Source organism: Rhipicephalus sanguineus, chromosome 6 (assembly GCF_013339695.2).
Source record: "Rhipicephalus sanguineus isolate Rsan-2018 chromosome 6, BIME_Rsan_1.4, whole genome shotgun sequence".
Lineage (NCBI taxonomy): Eukaryota > Metazoa > Arthropoda > Arachnida > Ixodida > Ixodidae > Rhipicephalus > Rhipicephalus sanguineus.
In genome coordinates this window covers 16769135-16791099 of record NC_051181.1, presented here as the reverse complement: position 1 = coordinate 16791099, position 21965 = coordinate 16769135, and the positions used below count along the sequence as shown (strand labels likewise).

At 49.9% G+C, this 21965-nt stretch overlaps 1 protein-coding gene across 1 annotated transcript in view; it reads right to left on the bottom strand.

Annotated features, from left to right (window-relative positions):
• Nucleotides 1-21965, bottom strand: part of LOC119395618 (ribonuclease ZC3H12A) — a 310368-nt gene that overhangs the window by 146907 nt on the left and 141496 nt on the right. Inside the window, exons 2-3 of the mRNA XM_037662598.2 lie at nt 10302-10637; nt 10066-10250 (exon numbers count right to left, since the gene is read on the bottom strand). Coding sequence (XP_037518526.1) covers nt 10066-10250; nt 10302-10637 — 521 coding nt within the window. The remainder of the gene's footprint in view (nt 1-10065; nt 10251-10301; nt 10638-21965) is intronic.

Below are 21965 nucleotides of genomic sequence, written 5' to 3'. Positions count from 1 at the left end.
AGCGCTTTCAGTTGACACAGGCGAGCCTGATAGGGCATCGGCGTGGCGGCGGCCAGACCTGTATACGACACGCATGTCGAAATCTTGCAACCGCAAGCCCAGCGAGCTAAACGGCCGGAGGGGTCCTTCAACGTAGATAGCCAGCAAAGGGCATGGTGATCTGTCACTACGTCGAAGGGGCGGCCATAAAGATAGGGTCTAAATTTGCCAAGAGCCCAAATTATGGCCAGACATTCCTTCTCCATAACAGAATAATTCTTCTCGGCTTTAGTGAGGGTACGGCTTGCGTATGCGACGACGTACTCTTGGGACCCCGATTTGCGCTGCGCGAGCACGGCGCCGAGTCCAACACCGCTGGCGTCGGTGTGTACCTCAGTCGGAGCGGAAGGGTCGAAGTGACGCAGGATTGGTGGTGAGATTAGCAGACAGCGCAACTCTTCGAAGGCATTGTCACAGGCGGGCGACAAAACGTAAGTTTTCGAGTCGCTTCGTAGGAGTTGATTCAAGGGAGCGGTGATGGTCGCAAAATTACGAATGAAGCGGCGAAAGTACGAACAGAGGCCAAGGAAGCTGCGAAGTTCTTTTAAAGACGCAGGTCCAGGAAAGTCAGCGACTGCCCGAAGCTTGGCGGTGTCGGGAAGAATGCCGTCTTTGGACACAACATGGCCGAGGACGGTGAGCTGACTTGCGCCAAAGCGGCATGTCTTCAGGTTGAGCTGAAGGCCGGCGTCAGTTAGGCACTGCAGTACTTCCTCTAGCCTACAGAGATGTGTGGGAAAATCTGGTGAAAATATAACCACGTCATCTAAGTAGCACAGGCACGTTTTCCACTTAAGACCACGCAAAGGATTGTCCATCATCTGCTCGAATGTTGCGGGCGCGTTGCAAAGACCAAAAGGCATGACATGGAATTCGTAAAGACCATCAGGTGTGACGAAAGCCGTTTTAGGTTGGTCGTCAGGTGCCATGAGGACTTGCCAATAGCCGCTCCGTAAGTCGATAGAAGAGAACTCCGCGCCTTGGAGGCAGTCAAGGGCGTCGTCAATTCTCGGTAAGGGGTAAACGTCTTTTCGAGTTATCTTGTTAAGACGACGGTAATCAACACAGAAGCGAATTGACCCATCCTTCTTCTTAACGAGAACAACTGGAGATGTGCAGGGGCTATTCGAAGGCTGGATGACGCCACGCTTCAGCATGTCAGCTACTTGGTCGTCGACAACCTGGCGCTCTGTCGCGCACACACGATAGGGTCTTTGTCGCAGTGGCGCATTGGTACCCGTGTCGATGCGGTGACTTACAGCGGACGTGCGGCCGAGGGAAGCATGCTGGCAGTCGAAGGAAGAGCGGAACTTGTCGAGGAGGCGTAGCGCGTTGAGAAACGGTTAGCGTGTCGGCGATGAAGCTGCTCAGTACATCAGGCGTAGTAGTCTGCTGCGAGTAGTCACAGGAAACTCCGGCGACTTCGTGTTCGGCGGTAGAACCAGTTGGCAGGTCAATGATGGTAGAAGGGTCGACACTGTGGACACGCCCGACGCACTCGCCACGAAGCAGTGTTAAAGGACATGACAGCAGGTTCGAGACGAGCAGTCTGCTGACGCCGTCACGAATTTCCCAAAGGGCAAAAGGCAGCGGGGAGCATTTGCGACGGGCGAAAATGGCAGATGGCGTAAAAAGGGCGCTCGACTCGGCGATGCTGTTGCAGGACACCGTGGCAAGGGCAAAAGAGTGCGGCGGTATTGAAACGTCTTCCGCAACAAATAGCTTGTCCTCGGTTTCAGGAGCGTCAAATAACGGGGCGCCGCAAAGCACTTCAAATGCCACCTCAGCGCGGGAGCAGTCGATGACGGCCTTATTAGCGGGGAGAAAGTCCCAGCCCAAAATGAGGTCGTGGGAGCACGAATGCAGCACTAACAATTCGACGACATAGAGCAGGCCATTAATCACAACGCGAGCAGTACATGCAGCGGCCGGCGTGATGCGATCTGCGCTGGCGGTACGAAGAGATATGTTCGATAGCGGCGTCGTAACTTTTTTTTTTAGCAAGCGGCAGAGTTTGGCACTCATCACTGAAACTGCGGCACCAGTGTCGACAAGGGCGAGTGCAGCGACGCCGTCCACAGATACATCAATAACATTCGTCGGTGAAGGGAGAGGTCTTGGTCGTTTAGCGGGTGACGCAGTTCCTGCCTCTGGAACTGCGGCAATTAGTTTTCCTGTTCCGGCGTGGATGAACGACGACGCATCGGCGATAGCGAGCGGCGGTTCACAGGAGGGCGGTGGTCGGTGTAAGAAGACATCTGGCCGGGGTTCCGAGACGCTGAGAACGGTGGGCGCGGTGACACATACGGGTCAGAATCGAAGCTCTGGTGGTAGGGAGGTACGCGCCGACGGCAATATCGCGCGACGTGGCCAGGCAGGCCACACGCAAAACAAATCGGTCGGTTGTCGAGAGTGCGCCATTGGCCACTACTCAGTGGGTACCTTGCCTGGTCGAAGCGGGGAGTTAGTCGCAGTGGCACGGCTGATGGTAATGAAGCAAATTTCTGAGGCGGTGGCCGTGCGGCAACTTCAGCATAGCTGAGAGGCGCATTCACATCGGCACAGACAACAGGGGTCGGCAACGGCGGAGTGTCGCGGGCAGAAGGCAGGGCCGCGCAAACTTGCTCTTGGATTACCTGGCGAATGTTTGCTGGTAAAGGCGACGGTGGCTGTCCGGATGGTGATAGCAGAGAAAGCTGACGAGCAACATCAGCACGTACGAAATGCTTGATCTGGGACAGCAGTGGCTCAAGGTCAGGAGCGGTAGCCACGCTCGAAATGGTTTCGTCCGAAACGTGCTGGCGCCGCGTGAGAAGACGCTGTCTGCGGAGCTCGTCGAAACTCTGGCAAAGCTCGATAAGTTCAGAGACAGTGGCAGGGTTCTTTGAGAGCAGCATTTGGAAGGCATCATCGGAAATGCCCTTCATGATGTGGCGTACCTTGTCCGCTTCCGCCATGGTTGGGTTAACACGCCGGCAGAGGTCGAGGATGTCCTCGATGTAGCTGGTGAATGTTTCGCCAGTTTGCTGCGAAGTCGTTGTTCTGCCCGAAGTTTGCGCACACCAGGACGTCCGAAAACAGCTGCGATGCTGGTTTTAAAGGTCGTCCAAGTGGGGATATCGGCCTCGTGGTTTTTGTACCATAGCCTGGCAACATCCGTTAAGTAAAACATCACGATGCCGAGCTTCATGGGATCGTCCCATTTGTTGCTAGCACTCGCGCGTTCATAGGATTCAAGCCAATCCTCAACGTCTTTTTCATCTTAAGATCTCGGGCTCTCGCAGACGCTGGGCACCGGGACACATGGGCGGGGAAGCCGGTGTCGAGACGGCGTCGTCAGGCATGACGGACGGGAGCTTTCGGCTACGCAATTCCAGGGCCGGGGAAAACCGCAGCAGCCTCCACCAAAATATAATGAAAACACTGGGCTACAAGCGGTGGTCGTCGTAATAGTAGCAGCAGGAACTGGACGGGCGCGGGCAGCGTTGCAGCAAAAACACGGTTGGTTGGTTGGTTGGTCCTCAGTTACTTGGCGCAACCCACCACGGGGGATCGGCCATGAAACAGGCGGTACCTTATTTTAGACAAAAACACGGGCTGCTCCATCTCGTGCCCCGCGCAGGGCTGGCGATGTGGCTGCAGCGCTGGACATTCCTCTTCACTACAGAATATAAATTAAATGTTGCCTATATGGCACATGTCAAGTCATTAAAGTACGGTGAAAGTAAAACATAGCAACAAAATTTATTTAAAAGAATTGCACAACTAACATGAAAAAGCGGATAGAAGCAAACCCGGGACATTTTCTTTAACGCTCTTTTCTACACTCGCGTTGGAAACATTGATTACACAATTTTTTCAAAGACGTTCCTGATTAATCATTTAAAAAGAAAAAGTCGCAGTTTCGCCGCAAGGGCGAAGCAATGAATGCGATAAGAATGCGAGCAAGAAAAGCGGCCCGTGATGGACGCGCTGCTACGCTGCATAAACATCTGTCCCCCGCCAGCAGCAACTATGCTCGCGGACAACTTTTCTTGGCAATGAAGCGAGGGCCACAATGCACGTATCCTACCGCCAGGCCCGTAGCCAGGAATTTTTTTCGGGGGGGGGGAGGGGGGAGGGGGGGGAGGGGCACTTCCTGAAAACCTTGACTATCTGAGAAAAACGCCTACTTTCATGATTTATTTTCGATAAAACATCATGTGTCATTCAAATTTCGGAAGGAGGGGGGAGAACCCCCTGCCCCCCCCCCCCCTGGCTACGGGCCTGCCTACCGCTAATGAATGTAGTCCCACAATTGCGTCCGTTTTCTGCGTGAGATATATAAAATACTCCTTCGTTTTCTACATGTAGCTTTTTGAGACGGAACGCAGCGCTCACAAGCGAGATACATGTATTTCTTTTAGTTATACGTTGTCATTTTGCGTTTTTGCGTGCGTGAAAAAGTTGCGCCTTTTACCCGTACCTTAGACGCTAAGCAGCGTTTGCGTCGAAATGCAACGCTAGCCATCACTTCCCACGGCGTTACGAGACGCGCGCCAAACCGGACTAGCTCGCGTAGCAGTACATGTGCAGACGCACCGCCCCGTAGCTTTCCCTTCATTGCCAAGAAAATTTGTCCGCGAGTACACCGCGCGAGCAGACAGCGGAAGGGCAACGTTCTCGCTGTGCAAATATTAGAAGGAGCGAGCGAACTGGCCGAGGACTTTTAAATGCGCCCGTTTAGGGAGCCTTTATGTGTTTATGTGCGCGCCGCACATGAAGGCTCTCTACGCCCGTTGCGCTCCTCGCGCCATCTCGCTGGTAATGAAGAAATGCTTATAAGCGCCTGCCGTCTCCGAGTCCCGCCAGCGGTAAAAGGTGTGTATATAACGCTCGCCGTTAGCCACCTGAAGGATCTGCTCTTTGTGGCGTAATGGCTAGCGCCACGCGCTGCGGAGCGAGATGTTGCTGGTTCGATTCCGCGCTTCGGAAGTATTTTTCGTTGGGAGTTTTATATATATATATATATATATATATATATATACATACTTGTACATATACGGTGCATGACTGCGGCAACGGGAACGGCAAAACCCAGCCGAGACTGTCCATATAATTGCTAGCGCAATAAAAAAAAATAGAACTTCAACTGTTTTTCTATTTTCTTTGCTAAGCTTTACTAAGAGCCAGCCCATATTTGTACACCGGGCCTGTGCCCCCTCCGATTTTTTTTTTTTTTGCCATGGCATAGAGAGCTCAATATGACACTCGATCACAACTGCCTGCCCGACTCCCACTTCAGATCAAGGAGGTGCCCCCCACACTCCCCCATCCCCGTAAAAAATTTCTGGCTACGGCCCTGGTAGGCCCGTGTACTGTGCAATGTAGTGCACGTTAAAAGAACACCAGATTGTCAAAATTTCCAGAGCTTTCCATTTGGCATCCCTCATAATCATATCGTGGTTTTGAGATGTAAAAGCCCACATATTATTATTATGTAACTCTAAGGTTTTATTTGCTTTTTTTTCTTGTTTAACTGCACTATACAGTGGTCCAAGAGTTACCACATTGCAATATGCGTTGTTTATTTCTTGACTGGTTCTTACTGCCGTTATATTTTACTCCTGAGCAAATAAAAGATTATTGTTTACTAATGAATGAAAGAGAGAATATATGTTAGAAGGCAGGGAGAGTGGCCTGAGCTAGTACGCCCGGGCCTCCACACTGCGCCTGGAAAAGGAAAAGGCAACGGCGGAAAAATAGCGATGAAGTATGATGATGGTGACAGAAAGAAAGAAGTGATCCGTGTGTGTGTGTGTGTGTGTGTGTGTGTGTGTGTGTGTGTGTGTGTGTGTGTACATATATATATATATATATATATATATATATATATATATATATATATATATATATATATATATATATATATATATATATATATATATATATATATAGGGAACAAGAGAGAGTACGACGCACGTTGGTTTTTGCGGTATGTTTACTGACGTTTCGGCTGGTGGACCAGCCTTTGTCAAAGTAACAAGTACATGTCAACGAGTCTCCTTATAAATACGATATACATGAGATAGCATAGCATGGCGACGTAAATCAGCGATTACACAATTCACTGCGTGCAGTGCTCATGACGGTACGGTTAGATCACATGCGGAAAAAAGAAGAAAAGAAAAAAGTACAAAAATCACTTCTTCGCGCACACAGCATTACTATGTACGAACGCGATATCGACAATTACAATGCTAACATGGCAATATCAATGTGCCGCGGACAGTGCAGCGAGATTGTACGTTCAGTTATTGCGAGGCAAATAGATGAGTAGTCTACTCTTCTTATTGGCGCGTGCGCGGTGAAATACAGTCTTGCATCCATACCTATGGTAACAGGAGGGGTGATTAATCAGCGCAACTAACTATAAAACATGGATACATAAATGCACACAATCAAAGCGGCATTACAGACAGTATTCAGCAAGCTTAATCGATGACGTAACGGGCTGTGGGTTCAAGCGCAAAGCTGAACGTTCATGGATTGTCCCATGAACGTTCGTTTAAGCGATTGTGTTCCGACCGCAAAGACTTCGTATCGAATTGCGAGCAACTTAAAAGCGCTCTCATTAAACGCCGTTATCCGACGGACTTGGTTGATGACGCTATAGACCGAACAGACCAATTGAATAGGGCCGACATTCTTGGCGGAAACTGTTTACCTGAACGACGTACTGATACTAATCTCGTATTGACTTACTCAGCATCAGTGCCAAAGGTTGTTTCTATACTGAAACGCCACCACAACATCCTTACCCAAAGTGAACATTTGAAAAATATCTTTCCTGAACCACCTCGCGTGGTTTACCGGCGGTCAAAGAATCTCCGCGACATGTTAACATCGTCGAAATTAAATGTACCCACAATATCTGGTTGTGCACCTTGCAACAAACCACGTTGCAAGTTGTGTCTACATATGCAAACCACCCAGGAAGTCATTAGTACGTCTTCAAACTTCACCCTTAAGGTTCGCGGCTCCTTTGATTGCGATAGCTCTAACGTCATATACATGCTCGAGTGCGCCGTCTGCCAAAAACAGTATATTGGCCAAACTGAAACGCCGTTCCGAGTACGCTTCAACAACCATAGATCTCATACTAATACGCTACCCAACCTGCCGCTTTCTAAACATATCCGCTTACCAGGGCATTCTTTCGACAAAATCAGGGCCACTGTACTTGAATCAGGCTTTCATTCTCATCATGATCGTGAAATCCGCGAGTCTTACTTAATCTATAAATTCAACACCGTTTCATCAGGTCTAAACGAAAGTACAGGCACACTTTCTAGCGTGCCCACGAAGCATCATCAGCCTTAACTGGGACAATCCATGAACGTTCAGCTTTGCGCTTGAACCCACAGCCCGTTACGTCATCGATTAAGCTTGCTGAATACTGTCTGTAATGCCGCTTTGATTGTGTGCATTTATGTATCCATGTTTTATAGTTAGTTGCGCTGATTAATCACCCCTCCTGTTACCATAGGTATGGATGCAAGACTGTATTTCACCGCGCACGCGCCAATAAAAAGAGTAGACTACTCATCTATTTGCCTCGCAATAACTGAACGTACAATCTCGCTGCACTGTCCGCGGCACATTGATATTGCCATGTTAGCATTGTAATTGTCGATATCGCGTTCGTACATTGTAATGCTGTGTGCGCGAAGAAGTGATGTTTGTACTTTTTTTCTTTTCTTCTTTTTTCCGCATGTGATCTAACTGTACCGTCATGAGCACTGCACGCAGTGAATTGTGTAATCGCTGATTTACGTCGCCATGCTATGCTATCTCATGTATATCGTATTTATAAGGAGACTCGTTGACATGTACTTGTTACTTTGACAAAGGCTGGTCCACCAGCCGAAACGTCAGTAAACATACCGCAAAAACCAACGTGCGTCGTACTCTCTCTTGTTCCTTATTCTACCGGGTCCAACTTGACTTCCTTGCTGCAACTATATATATATATATATATATATATATCATCATCATCAGCCTGTCTACGCCCACTGCAGGGCAAAGGCCTCTCCCATGTTCCGCCAATCAACCCGGTCCTGTGCTTTCTGCTGCCACGTAATACCTGCAAACTTCTTAATCTCATCTACCCACCTAATTTTCTGTCTCCCCCTCACGCGTTTGCCATCTCTTGGAATCCAGTCAGTTACGCGTAATGACCACCGGTTATCCTGCCGACGTGCTACGTGCCCGGCCCATATCCATTTCTTCTTCTTGATTTCCACTATGATGATCTTGATTTCAACTAGCCCAAATGTCCGCCTTATAGCGTACCCTTTTCGTGATTGCAAAGCTAGCTTTCCTGCGATGCAGTTAGCCCAGTTCATAGCAACTAGTCTAGTCACTTCTGCGAACAGCGTGTTGAAGCGCCGTTTGCTTGCGCTATGGCGCAGAAAATGTAGACTCAGCAGCTCTCTTGACATAAACACGCATAATAGACAAACCCCAGCACGCGCAACCACGACCTCGTCTCCACTTGAAGCACAACAGGTGCCTCCATTAGATGGGCGAATAGGCAGCGCAAGGAAGCGCACACGCGGATTATGAAACGGGTCTAAAAGGCCCTGGAGATATGCAGCTTTCAACTAATGCTTGCACTCCCCGTCTTCTGCTGTTGCGCGAAAGGAGGACAGTCGCGAAATACAGTGTGTTCTAATGAGAACTAACAGACAAAAAAAGCCAAGGAAAGCATAGGGGATGTTATTTGTAGTAATTATGATGTAAATGTGAAGAAAGTAAAGTGGACGAAAAGGCAACTTGCCGCTGGCAGGGACCGAACCTGCGACCTTCGAATAACGCGTCCGATGCTCTACCAACTGAGCTACAGCGGCGGTCATCCCCCGGTCCACTTTATGGGATATATATGTTTTTTTCTGTGTGCTTAACAAAGAAAAACGAGCTCTTAAGGTTCTCCTTTTTTCGTTTTTTATGTTCTAATGTCTGATACATTAGACACGCTTAGAGTTCGGGCTCCTCGGTGGTCTAGTGCTTACGGTGCTCGACTTCTAACCCGAAGGTCGCGAATCCTGGCTGCGGCAGGCGCTATTTCGTTGGAAGCGAAAATGCTTGAGGGGCGTGTATTTAGATTTAACTGCACATTTAGGAACCCCAGGGGGTCGAAGTCTCCGGAGCCCTCCAATACGGCGTCTCTCATAGTCATATCGTGGTTTTGGGACGTAAGACACCAGATGATAATAATAATAATAATAATAATAATAATAATAATAATAATAATAATAATAATAATAATAATAATAATAATAATAATAATAATAAGTGGTTTGTTTGAGGCCAGTATGTTGCTGTGCATTCTCGCATGGGTGACCTCAAAAAGAAGAGATGACGTCAGTGTGCAATTATCGAGGGCTTCCACAATATCTAACGTAAAAAGGCCGGTGCGTCTTTTCGACCAGCGTGGTCACCAAAAACGCCTCCGATTTCGGTGCGCTTGAGTGGGCAGTCTTCGAGGAAATACGACCTGCTGCCGAACAGTCCATGGATGATGGCCACAGATCCTTCAATCCGTGACATCACCCAAAGACGAAGAAGGGCCCCATTGGGCGAAAGAGCGAATGCTCGCGAAGGCGCAAATGTGATCTCTAGCGCGTCTGATAGAAAAACTTCGGTCGAGATGAAACACAAACAATGCCTCTCAAACAATCAGATATCTTTTTTAAAGCACCGATCAAAAATGTCGATTAATCGATTAAAACATCACATAGAAAGCAATTAATCGATGAAAGGCTAAATCGACGAACGATTAATCGATTAAAAATTTTAATCGACGATCCCTACCCTTTGTATGGTGCGCAAAACAGTGTCACCCCACTGCCGCCATTTGTTCGTCACAACACGATGCGGTTCAATGATTGAGCCACACCTTTGGTCGTGCGAGGGATCAGCCTCGATGCCGGCTCAGCTATATGGCCATGGGCTAACGGGAGCATGTATTTCAAGAACAGTCACCTCATGGCGACGTTGCTTCCGTCGATGACGATCGGCCTGAGCGGGTCCTCGGCCTGCGACGCGGACGCGTCGGCTCGGGCTGCCGCCGTGTCGCCAGGCTGTTCCCGAGCGCCCAGCCGCACCAGCTCGGCCAACAGCTCGTTCTGGCCCGGCTGAGGGCCCAGCCGACGAAGGGCCTGCTGCACCTGCGACGTTCACAATTCTAGACCTGCAAGTGACGCTTCGTGACGCCTCACCTGTTGCTCGGTGTATCCCAGCTTGACGGCGAACTCGAGCCTGCTGGCGTACTGGGGTCCTGCCGTCACGTATTCGGCGAACTCTGCGCCTAGCGTGTCGGATACGGTCCGGGAGACGTCCTCGTGCTGCCGCGTAGACGACGTTGTGTCCCCGGGGTTCTCGGTGTCTGAGTCGTAGCTGGAGTCCTCGGACTCCAGGGTCCGGCGCCGGCGCACCGAGTCCGGTCGGCCCCCTCCTCCGGACTCTACCGAGCCCGAAGACGAGAAGGCGCCGCAGCGTAGAGCTGACAAGGCGTCGGCCGCCGACACGGACTCGCACGCCGTCGCCAGCAGCTCCTGCACAGACAACCTACAGTGAACCTCTGCTGTGGTGTCACTTGATTGCATAACTTGTTCGTGTAGTGGAGATTCCCCAAGCATCTCACACGGCAGTGGTGTGCAAGCCCAGTCGGAAACCGAAACATTTCTCAAAATGTGCGTGTACTTATGGGACCCCTGACAGCAAAATTTTTGTTTGTGACATTTTACTGTAATTTGTAATTTTAACGCGACAGCGTTAGAGAGCTCGTGTCGCAGAAATTCCGCCGTCGGCGTCGGTGTCGGCACCGCTGGTTGTGAGCGAAAAATCGTCCGTGAGCGAAAAATCGAGAAAGAAGCAAATAAACTAAAGAATAAAATTTTCGGTCCCATTGAGGGTCGAACCCGGGCCGTTCGCGTGGCATGCAGGTGTCCTACCACAAAGCCACGATGTTACTTGCAGCTGCTTCGGAAAAAAACACTACATAAATGCCATGTAGTGGAAGGAGTCTCCCTAACGCATTTTGTTCGACAGGTGTCACGACGAAAACGAGCCCATTCGGCGATTTGTAGGCGCATTTGGGAGGCCATCAAACTACGTCGAAAAAGGCCGGGATAGTGCAGCCATCGCCGCTAAAAACACACACGAACTTTCAAACAGCTCTAAAAATAGACAACTATGTCCATCTAGCGGAAAACATATCAAGCCAACGCCGGCTTTCCAGAGGCGTTCATCAAGCAAACAGCAAACGCTAGATAATGTGCTGCCATCTGTGAGGCATTGTGAGACTCTTTATGGCCTCCGACATGGCGAGCGCGCGGCGTCTATCTTGGAGGCCATGCGACTCTTGCTTTAGATCAAAAACCTGTATGTACCATTCGTGCGCGCGCGCGCGTGTGTGTATGCGTGTGTGTGTAACAATACACATTAATAAGTATGCACTTAGTGGTTGAAGTGCGCACTAGGGGCCGGATTTTGCTATTGCGTTCAACTCTTAAAGACGAAGCTTAAGAGTCCCCCAATTTTTGTGTCAGGTAATCCCTAAGTTGAATGTAAATGCTCTAACGTATCGTATAACTAATTCTAGCGTACTTAATTGTGATCATTTTAGCGTCACTTCAAAACGCCCGCCTAAAAACCATAAGAAATTAGCGCCCCATGCGGGGGAGCGCCAAAGATCACGTGCACACAACTTGTGGTGACGTTAAAGCGCAGTTTTCAAATCGGGGCCCCGCGCGCGGTAGAGATTGAAAGTACGTGGGTGCCTTGGTATGGGTTAAACCTGTTCAGCGCGTGTCCCCTCACGAAAACTACCTCGACAGCAGCCCGACAACAAAGCGAGAGGGGGTGAGAAACAATAGGCCTCGCCGGGTGCCAGTCGTGGTATTGTGTGCGCCCCGCAAACCTTCTGTGACGTCCACAATACTTGCTTTACTTGTGGAACGTCACACGGGGCCTCGATATACGTCATACTAGGATGTCGCGAGGTGCAGCCAACTAAAATGAGCACTCACGCTTACTTTAAAACCAAATTAAGATATTTTAAAGGCAACGTTCGCCACTAATAATCGGTCAGAAGTGCCCCCGTATAAAGGAAAGTATAAGCAGACGCATCAGCAGACGCCTCGTCCACCGCGTCCTGCGTCATGGATGGGACCTACCCCGGCGAACCGATGGCGCACTTCTGACAACCGCCCGATCTGCTTCGCGTGCGGTTGCGTCGGTCATGTTGCCCGCTATTGCAATCGCGTGCAGCCGCTTAGTGTCGCCTCAACCATCACCAGCCAGTCAAGCCGCCCGTATTACGATTCACCGCCGCCTAGGTCACCGTCGTCTCGCCCAGCTCCATCTACATGCCGTTCGCCGTCACCACGACGCCAATCAATCTCACCGATGCGGCCACGTCCGGTCCCACGTGACCAGGAAGACTAGTCGTCGTAGTCCACGAGGCAAGAGCTGCGACGCTATCGAACAGCGAAAGCCCTCAGCGAAGCCCATATCGAACGTGTTAGACGTGTTTGTGGACGGTGTTGGCGCATCGGCCCTTATCGAACTGGAGCCGCCGTATCCGTTATTGACGCCAAACTTAGCCGATTACTGCGAAAAGTGACGACGCCACTTCCCGGGCTCTCCCTCCGCACAGCCAGCGCCCAAAGTATTCACCCTACAGCGGTGTGCACAGCCCGCGTCATGATTAACGATGCTCTGTACGCCGTCGAATTGATCATAATTCCAGGATGCTCTCACGACGTCATCCTAGGATGGGATTTTCTCTCCCACCACGACGGCGTGATTCATTGCGCAACAGCCGAAATAGAGCTCTCACCATTCTCTGATCTGACGCCGGCTGACAGTCCATCGTCGGTCAGCAAGGTACTCGTGAAAGACGACACCAAAGTGCCTGCAAACTCGTCAACGGCGGTGTCCGTCTACTGCGCCAGTCTCTCCGACACCGTTGCACTCCTCTCGCCATCTGACCGTGTTTGCACGAGGAAAGGCTTGCTGGTGCCTTTCGCGAACGTGCAAGTCACTCAGGGCAGCGCGTCAGTATTTGTTATGAACCCATTTCCGTACAACGTTACGTTGGTGCGAGGAGAATGTCTCGGCAGCGTGGAACCCCTCGAAGACGCCCAAGTTATGGACGAACCAGATGACACGCACTGCCCCAGTTCCAGTACGCTCAATGCTGTTACCACGTCTGGTTCATCGCCCGATGACGTACTTGCTTCTTCAATTGCCGACAACCTTACGATGGTCCAGCGTACCCAGCTTCTGGGCCTCTTGGAAGAATTTCGCGCTTCTTTCGATGTCGCTCAAACTTCTCTCGGCCGCACGTCCGCCGTTACGCATCGCATCGACACTGGCGCCCAACCACCACTGCGGCAACGTCCATATCGCGTATCTCCCACAGAACGCCGCGTAATCAACGAGCAAGTCGACGAGATGCTTCGACGCAATTCTATTAGACCATCTAACAGCCCCTGGGCGTCTCCTGTCGTTCTTGTTGCGAAGAAAGACGGTTCTGTGCGGTTCTGTGTGGACTACCGACGACTCAACAAGATCACTCGTAAGGACGTGTATGCACTACCGCGAATAGACGACGCGATTGACAGCCTACAAGGAGCAGAATTCTTTTCATCCATCTATTTGCGCTCAGGGTACTGGCAGGTACCTATGGCTGATCACGCTCGACCGAAGGCCGCCTTTGTCACGCCCGATGGCTTGTACGAATTCAACGTCATGCCGTTTGGGCTGTGTAATACGCCTGCCACATTCGAGCGCATGATGGATACTACGCGCAACATGAAATGGCACACGTGCTTGTGCTACCTCGACGACGTCGTCGTTTTCGCTCCAGACTTCTCCACGCATCTTCAACGCCTCCGGCACGTGTTGACGCGTTTGAGCAACGCTGGTCTGCAACTGAATCTAAAGAAGTGCCGATTTGCAGCACGGCAGCTGACAATACTCGGCTACGTCGTGTCTAAGGACGGAATTCTCCCCGATCCAGCCAAGCTTCGGGCCGTGACCGAGTTCCCCAAACCTACGTCCGTCAAAGAACTGCGCAGTTTCGTAGGACTGTGCTCCTACTTTCGGCGCTTCATTCGAAACTTCGCGACTATCATATCGCTGCTGACGAACGCTCCTCGGAAGTAACGGGCCCCTCCATTCGTGGTCGTCAGAGTGCGACGACGCTTTCGCAAAGCTCCGTCGTTTGTTGACGTCTCCTCCCATACTACGCCACTACGACCCTACGGCCCCTACAGAGGTACACACAGACGCTAGCGGTGTTGGCCTTGGTGCTGTTCTTGCGCAGCACAAACCAGGGTTCCCTGAATATGTCGTGGTATATGCAAGTCGTACGCTTACTAAAGCCGAGACCAATTACACCGTCACTGAAAAGAAATGCCTGGCGATCTATGGGCCCTTACGAAATTCCGACCCTATTTGTATGGTCGCCCATTTGATGTCATCACCGACCATCATGCACTATGCTAGTTGTCGTCATTGAAGGATCCCTCAGGCCGCCTCGCCCGCTGGGCACTTCGCCTACAGGACTACGATATCCACGTGCTGTACCGCAACGGACGCCAGCATGCTGACGCCGACGCCCTCTCGCGCTCCCCCTTGCCTGACGACAATGCCCCCTGCTCGTCACGTAACATTTTTGTTTCTTCCATCGACGTTCACACCATCGCTACCGAACAGCGCAAGGCTAAATGGATCGCCTCGCTGATAGACTTGCTCACTGATCCGTCGGCAACACCAACCACTCGCGCGTTGCGTCGTCAAGCCCACCATCTTGCCATTCGCGACGACCTACTGCACCGACGCAATTACAACTCCGATGGCCGCCAGTGGCTACTTGTGATACCCCGCAGTCTGCGCTCTGAAATATGCGAGTCCTTTCACTCTGATCCGCAATGCGCGCACTCTGGGGTATCCAAAACTTACCACCGCATTCGACAACGATACTTCTGGCGAGGGATGTAATGCTACGTGCAGAAGTTCGTTCGCTCCTGCCTCGATTGCCAACGCCGAAAAACTTCAACGCACGCGTCACCCGCCGGTCTACAACCATTACCTTGCCCGAACCGTCCGTTCGGGCGCGTGGGCATCGACTTGTACGGACCACTTCCTCTGACATTGGCTGGTAACCGCTGGGCCATCGTCGCTGTTGACCATCTCACGCGATACGCCGAAACCGCCGCCCTCCCAGCGGCTACAGCGCGCGATGTTGCCTCCTTCCTGCTACACCTATTCATGCTGCGTCACGATCCACCCCAGGAGCTTGTCAGCGATCGAGGCCGTGTCTTCTTGTCCGAAGTCGTCGAAGCCATTTTCAAAGAGTGCCATGCTGTTCACCGCAAAACTACTGCTTACCACCCTCAGACGAATGGCCTAACCGAACGCTTTAACCGCACGCTCGGCGACATGCTCTCAATGTACGTCGCCGCCGATCACACAAATTGGGATGCCATTCTGCCCTTCGTCACCTACGCCTATAATACCGCCCCTCAAGGCACAACTGGTTTTTCACCCTTCTTCTTATTGTACGGAAGGCACCCGTCGCACACCATCGACACGATACTCCCATACAAGCCGGATTCAACTGAGTGTGCGTCGATATCTGACACAGCCAGGCTTGCGGAAGAGTGTCGCGAGCTTGCCAAGACTTTTACAACGCAGGAACAAGAGCGGCAGAAGAGCATTCGCGGTGGAACCGCCACTTCTGAGTCGACGTTCCTCCCTGGAGCGCTCGTATGGCTCTCGGTCCCTACCACTGCAACTGGCCTCTCTACAAAACTACTGCCGAAATACGAAGGCCCCTACCGGGTCGTCGAGCGCACATCCCCGGTCAACTACGTGATCGAACCCATCGAACCATCTTAGGACATGCGCCGTCGAGGGCGCGACATAGTCAACGTGGAGAGCCTCAAGGCCTACTATGACCCACTCATAGTGACGAGCTGTTAAGTCGCCGGACGGCTCCCTTTTCGTACCCGGGGTAATTGTAGCGAAGCCTTTGAGATGAGTAATGGGTTGCGCTCTCTATAGCCTTCTAGTGGGTCGTCCTGTTTGGCTCTTCCCGCTCGCGCTCTGAGCCCGTGTTCTTCCTTAATTGTCGCCATTGAGCATCGTCGCCGACTGCCGTCTAATAAACACCTCAAGAATATATATATTATTTATTTACAGATTACCTACATCGCCGTATAGGCATCACGTAGGGCAATATATATATATATATATATATATATATATATATATATATATATATATATATATATATATATATATATATATATATATATATGTATATATATATTATTTCCAGATTACCTACATCGCATCGCCATATAGGCATTACGTAGGGGGGGGGGGACAAAAACAATAACCAGAACAAATGAGCGCTTGCAGAGATATATACACACATATAGAAATATCACATTATCAGGAGTAACATGAGTATGGATCACCAAATACAATTTCAAGACACGTAATACATACATTTGTTATTGCAAGAACAATTTCGCAACATGGAAAAAAATAAATCATTATTTGTTATATTTACTAAGTCGTCTGTTAAACTGTTCCAATCTCTTATTGTTTTAGGAAAGGACGAGTAGAAAAAAGTGTTGAATCTGCATTTAAAGGTAGAAATCTTTTTGCTATTATCACAGCGAGTGGATTGTAGTATGGTTCAACAAGGTAGCTATGACGATTAATACCTGTGTTAGAGTTATAGATCTGGTGCAGCAGCTTAAGCCGTAGTTTCTGTCTACGTACACGGAGCAGATCCCATCCCAACGTAGCCTTCATTTGAGAAACACTGGCGTAGGGGCTGTAATTATTTAAAACAAACCTTGCCGCTTGGTTCTGAAGTTTTTCAAGTCTATTTACAAGATAGTTCAAAAGCATATGCTTAACAGTGGCTAACTATAACAAAAGTTCAAAAGTAAAGAAAAGCTAGCGTGCGACACGCCAAGGAGACGAGCAGTCTGCAAGAGTGCTGGCGAGTCTTCTTGCGTCGGATGGGATTGCAGAGCCAAGTGGCATTCTCAGTATATATACACTGGTAATTAACAAATGAGCGGAGATCGACCAGTGTCGCATACGTCCTTGTAAACGTCCAGTAGGGGGCCGCGGCTGTTGGTGCAAGCCGATGGTTTAAGACGAATGAACCACGATGCCAGTCCTTTGCCCCACTTTCGTTCACGAGCCAACGTCGTCGCATCGTCCTGTGCAGGCAGGGGTGTGCATGGGTGCATATGTGGCGAAACGTCTATGTCATTTTGTTAATCATTGTTTTGTTAAATTGGAGTAAACATTTTACAATCATAAATTCGCCGGTATTTTAGAACATGTTTGCATCCAAAGAGATGTGTACATCCTGCACCTGCGATTTTCTCATAGAAACGGAGCGAAGCGCAAGAAACGTACACGGAAAAGAAGAGAACGACAGATGAATGTCCCGTTTCGTTCTCTTCTTTTCCGTCTACCTTTTTTGCGCTTCGCCCACAATGAATCCTCACCATCTAGCCCAATTTGCAGTTCTGTTAAGAAACGGAGCGCTTTCTTCGTTCCCAGCCCGCGCGGCACACGGCCATTTCATCGTTTTATAGCCCTGACACAAGGGCACTCTACAGTCCTTCACGTGAGGGGACATCTTCCGGAAAGGCGTTAATGTGCAGTGACACTGTTTCAAATTGGCGCCTCGCCAGCGCGAAGTCGGCGACGGGAATGACAGCAGGTTAGGTCGTTCCGTACGCAAGCAAATACAGCGAAGAGATCAGAGACGTGTTTGGAAAACAAAAGAACAACTTTAATCTAGCAGTACCGCAGCTCGAGGAATTTCAGCAGTACGACCCTTGAAGCAAATTAACATACCTATTCTTGAGCCATAAAACCCAACATAAGTAACTAACATGCGTAAAAAATCGATCAATCGGCTTACAAGAGGCAAGTATCACACAATTAACAAACAGTAGTAGATATTAACGCAGGCTGTACATCTAGGTTAACAGCGGACGTTAATCGAGTTAACAGTAGCTAAAGATGTGAAAGTTCAAAAGTATAAATAGATGAAGGCATACGTGCGATGACCGGAAGCACTGAGTCCCCGACGATCGGATGGGAGAAGTCACAGAGAGGTCTGACACGACTGCGATGTTGGCGGAGTTTCAACGTTGATCTATAGTGCTTGAAGGCGATCTCAAGCAAGTTGAGATAACTTCATATTGAATAGCCGATACCTACGTTGCAGATATTAATTACGCGTATCAACTACACGAACGGCTAAGTTTAGGTGGTCAGCCGATACAGAGCCACACTAAAAGCTTCCAGAAGGGATATTTACTGATCTGCTTCTACACCATTTTAGACAAGCGACTAGACTGATTAGCGGGGCGATATCGCTTCGCGTCCCCCGCTTCTCCTCCTGGGGGAACAGGGACCTCGACATGGGTCCAGTCATGCTCGTTTCATTGTTGCCAACTCGGCCATAAAGATATATTGACCACGCCCCCTTTTTAATTATGGGAGGGAACTCAACTGAGCGAGAGTGACAACCTGTTAAGGCGATGGCATACGACTTGCCCACCTGCAGTTTTCACCGTGAGAATGGTCCGTTTCCTTGGCTCTCAGCCTGCACTCTATACCTGGTTCGGGGTACATCGCGGCCTTCAACGACTCTGCCGTCGCCGCCGGTACAGGTACAAAGGATCAAACGTCAGCGGCGAACGTTCGAAGAAGAATACCCCTTCTGCTCGTGGTCAAGCGGTCCCGCCGGTCAGTGGGGGAGCGCGGCGTCCGTTAATCGGCGTGGCGCCGGGTCGCAAAAATGGCTATCCGTGACAGACACACGACTTTTTCCCAAGGGTCCTGGAGAGCAACGAAATGGGCTTATTGTGAAGTACTGCATTTTCTGCCCGCGTCTGAGGGGCAGTCGTTAAAAAGACGAACAAGTCTGTCGAAAACGACTCCCCGCTCTCCGGGCAAGAGAACGAAACTTGCCTGTCAAAGATTGCCACCCCCTTTTGGGGCCCTCCAATAACACAACATAATCCTTTCAATTCAAGACGTCCCAGCCGCAACGGTGTATTTACAATACCTTCTCTATAGCTCAATCCCGAGGGTCCGGCTAGTCAACAATAGTTATTCATTCGCGGTAGGACGGCACCAGCGTGGGAGAGCGGAGCCCGTTATTGAGCGTGTCGCTGCGTCGCAAAATGGCAATCCATGCAGGACCATGCGATCATCTGGTGCCCGGGTCATGCAGGACTCGATGGCAATGAGAGATCGGACGGCGCAGCTCGTGCTTTTATCAACCGAGCGGCCGACCACTCCGACGAACATCCTTTCTTACCGCGAGACATCCTTGAGCACCAACGGCTTGAGCGACGACAGTACAGTACACCAGTACACCCTGATCTATCCGGGCGGGACTCTTACGACTGGCGCCGTATACAAACACATACATATCCGAACCTTTATTTGAAACATGCCATTCACCCCACACTGTACAGCGATAGCTGTCCATGGTGCGGAGGCAGGCCCACTCCCGCCCACATAACGTCGGATTGCCAGAACAGGCCACCCGAAATTAACTCGCCGCAAATAGCCAGCAAAATTTCCGGAAGGGAGCAGTGGGAGACTTTGCTCGCCAGCGAGGATCGGGTGGTGCAACTAGCACTCCTCGAATAGGCGCAGCGGGCCGCTCAAGCCAGTGGAGCCCAGGAATAGGGCCCCACCTACCCGTTCCCTAAAGACTTTTTTTTATTTTTTTCCCCCTCAATAAACGTTTTGATATATATATATATATATATATATATATATATATATATATATATATATATATATATATATATATATATATATATATATATATATATATATGACACTACGCCTCTGTTTGCAGGGTATTTCTCGCGGTCATGCGCTGCGCAGCCAGCATGGCAGCCAGTTACAGGGCCGCCATGGGCGTAGCGAGGACAGCCAGACCAAATCAGCAGTGTTCGCGCCGAAGTGTCTTTTTGACTGTGGAAAAGAATTCTAGAAAAAATACAGATAATTTCCGGCGCAGGTGGCTGTTTTGGTCGGTGGTACATGACAGTACGAAAAATTTTCGAGTGGAGGACGGGCTGTAGCCCGGTCAGCCCCACCCGCCCTGGCTACGCCCCTGCTAGATAGATAGATAGACAGACAGACAGACAGACAGACAGACAGACAGACAGACAGACAGACGGACGGACGGACGGACGGACGGACGGACGGACGGACGGACGGACGGACGGATGGATGGATGGATGGATGGATGGATGGATGGATGGATGGATGGATGGATGGAAACGGTCAAAGTACCTGTGGTTCCCTAAGAAATGCTTCGCATTTAATACCGTTTTTTTTCTATATTGCGGCTTCTTTTCGCAGTGTAGTCCAAGTAAAAATGCGGTCTATACCGCATACCAGAAATGCGGCCTATATGTAGTATGCATCTTCAATCTACATAGAAAGTTTAAAAGTAGTTTTAATGCGAGGCATTTCATTGCGAATCAATGGCACTTAGGCCCGTATTCAAGAACAGAATTTATTAATGTCGTATGCCAACCGAACTCATATTTACACGGATGGTTCGGTCTCGGGAAGTTCGACGGGCGCCCTTGTGGTGCCATCTCGATCAATCACCGTCAAGTTCAAAACCTCACACGTCACGACATCTACCGGCTTGCCGCTCTTCGAGCCGCAATGGAATTTGTTGCACAGGAATCCTCTAATAAATGGGCCATATTCTGCGACTCTACACTCTAAGCCAAAAATGGAAAAAATGAGAGTAACGGGGTGTTTTAGTCCTAAAACCAACTGTTACTCCCCAAAAAGACCAACTGGAACAAGATGGCTGACATATGTCTCAAGTTGGGGGAGTAAGCGTTTAGTGTTAGGTTGGAAGAGAGCAACAGAAGGACGAACGGCAACGGTTCGTCCTGCAGGGGAGCAACGGTTGCACTCGGCGCGCAACCGTTGCTCTCCTGCAGGACGCACCCTGTCTCGGTCGATGCATGGGCCACATTTTCTTGCGGGCTGGCGTAAGGAAACCATTTTTTGTAAACTGAACAGAGAGATACGCCCGCTAATAGGGACATTTAACCCATGTTTTAGAAAAGTTTTAGCTCCCCGTACGTAAACGTTTACGCACGTACGTAAACGGATACCTTTACGTTTGAATAAATCATGAGATGGCGATGATAACGGCATTTAAATTATATTTAATTCAGATAAGATTGTATCACCGCTGCGGCAAAATCACGAGAGGTTTTTAGCGTGTACACTATCCCGGCATGCGCAAAGGGGTGGCGATAGTGTTGCCATCTTGTGACACTTCGTGCAAACGTTTGTTTTAGTGTTTTATATAGTGTTTTTCAGGAAAAAAAAATGATTGAAAAGGTAACTTATTTGTAATTATGCCGCGGCAAGGCTTCTACACCAGAAGTAGAGAAGTAGAACGCACGATGTTTCTGCAATAACAATATTTTGCTTGCATGGTTCATCTTGTTCCCGCTAGATGGCATCACCTATCCAGCCTGTCGGGGTATTTATGTCAAGGCTTCTCACGTTCTTACGGCTCACTCAGTGACTTTAGCCGCTGAAACAAGTGCGATCGCAATTGGCGCTCGCACTTGCAGCTTATTTTTACTCGGCGGCTGGAGCCTCGGCAAAGCGGGTATCGCGAGTAGCCGTGAATGACTGTGGATTTGCGAGATAGGGCCGTAAACGTAAAGCCAATCCGGCGAGTAGTCCACGTTCCGTAAAGGCCCGCGCTTGCGCAGATTCCTTTCGGCAACTCGTAATACGGTAACGTAAAGCTAAAG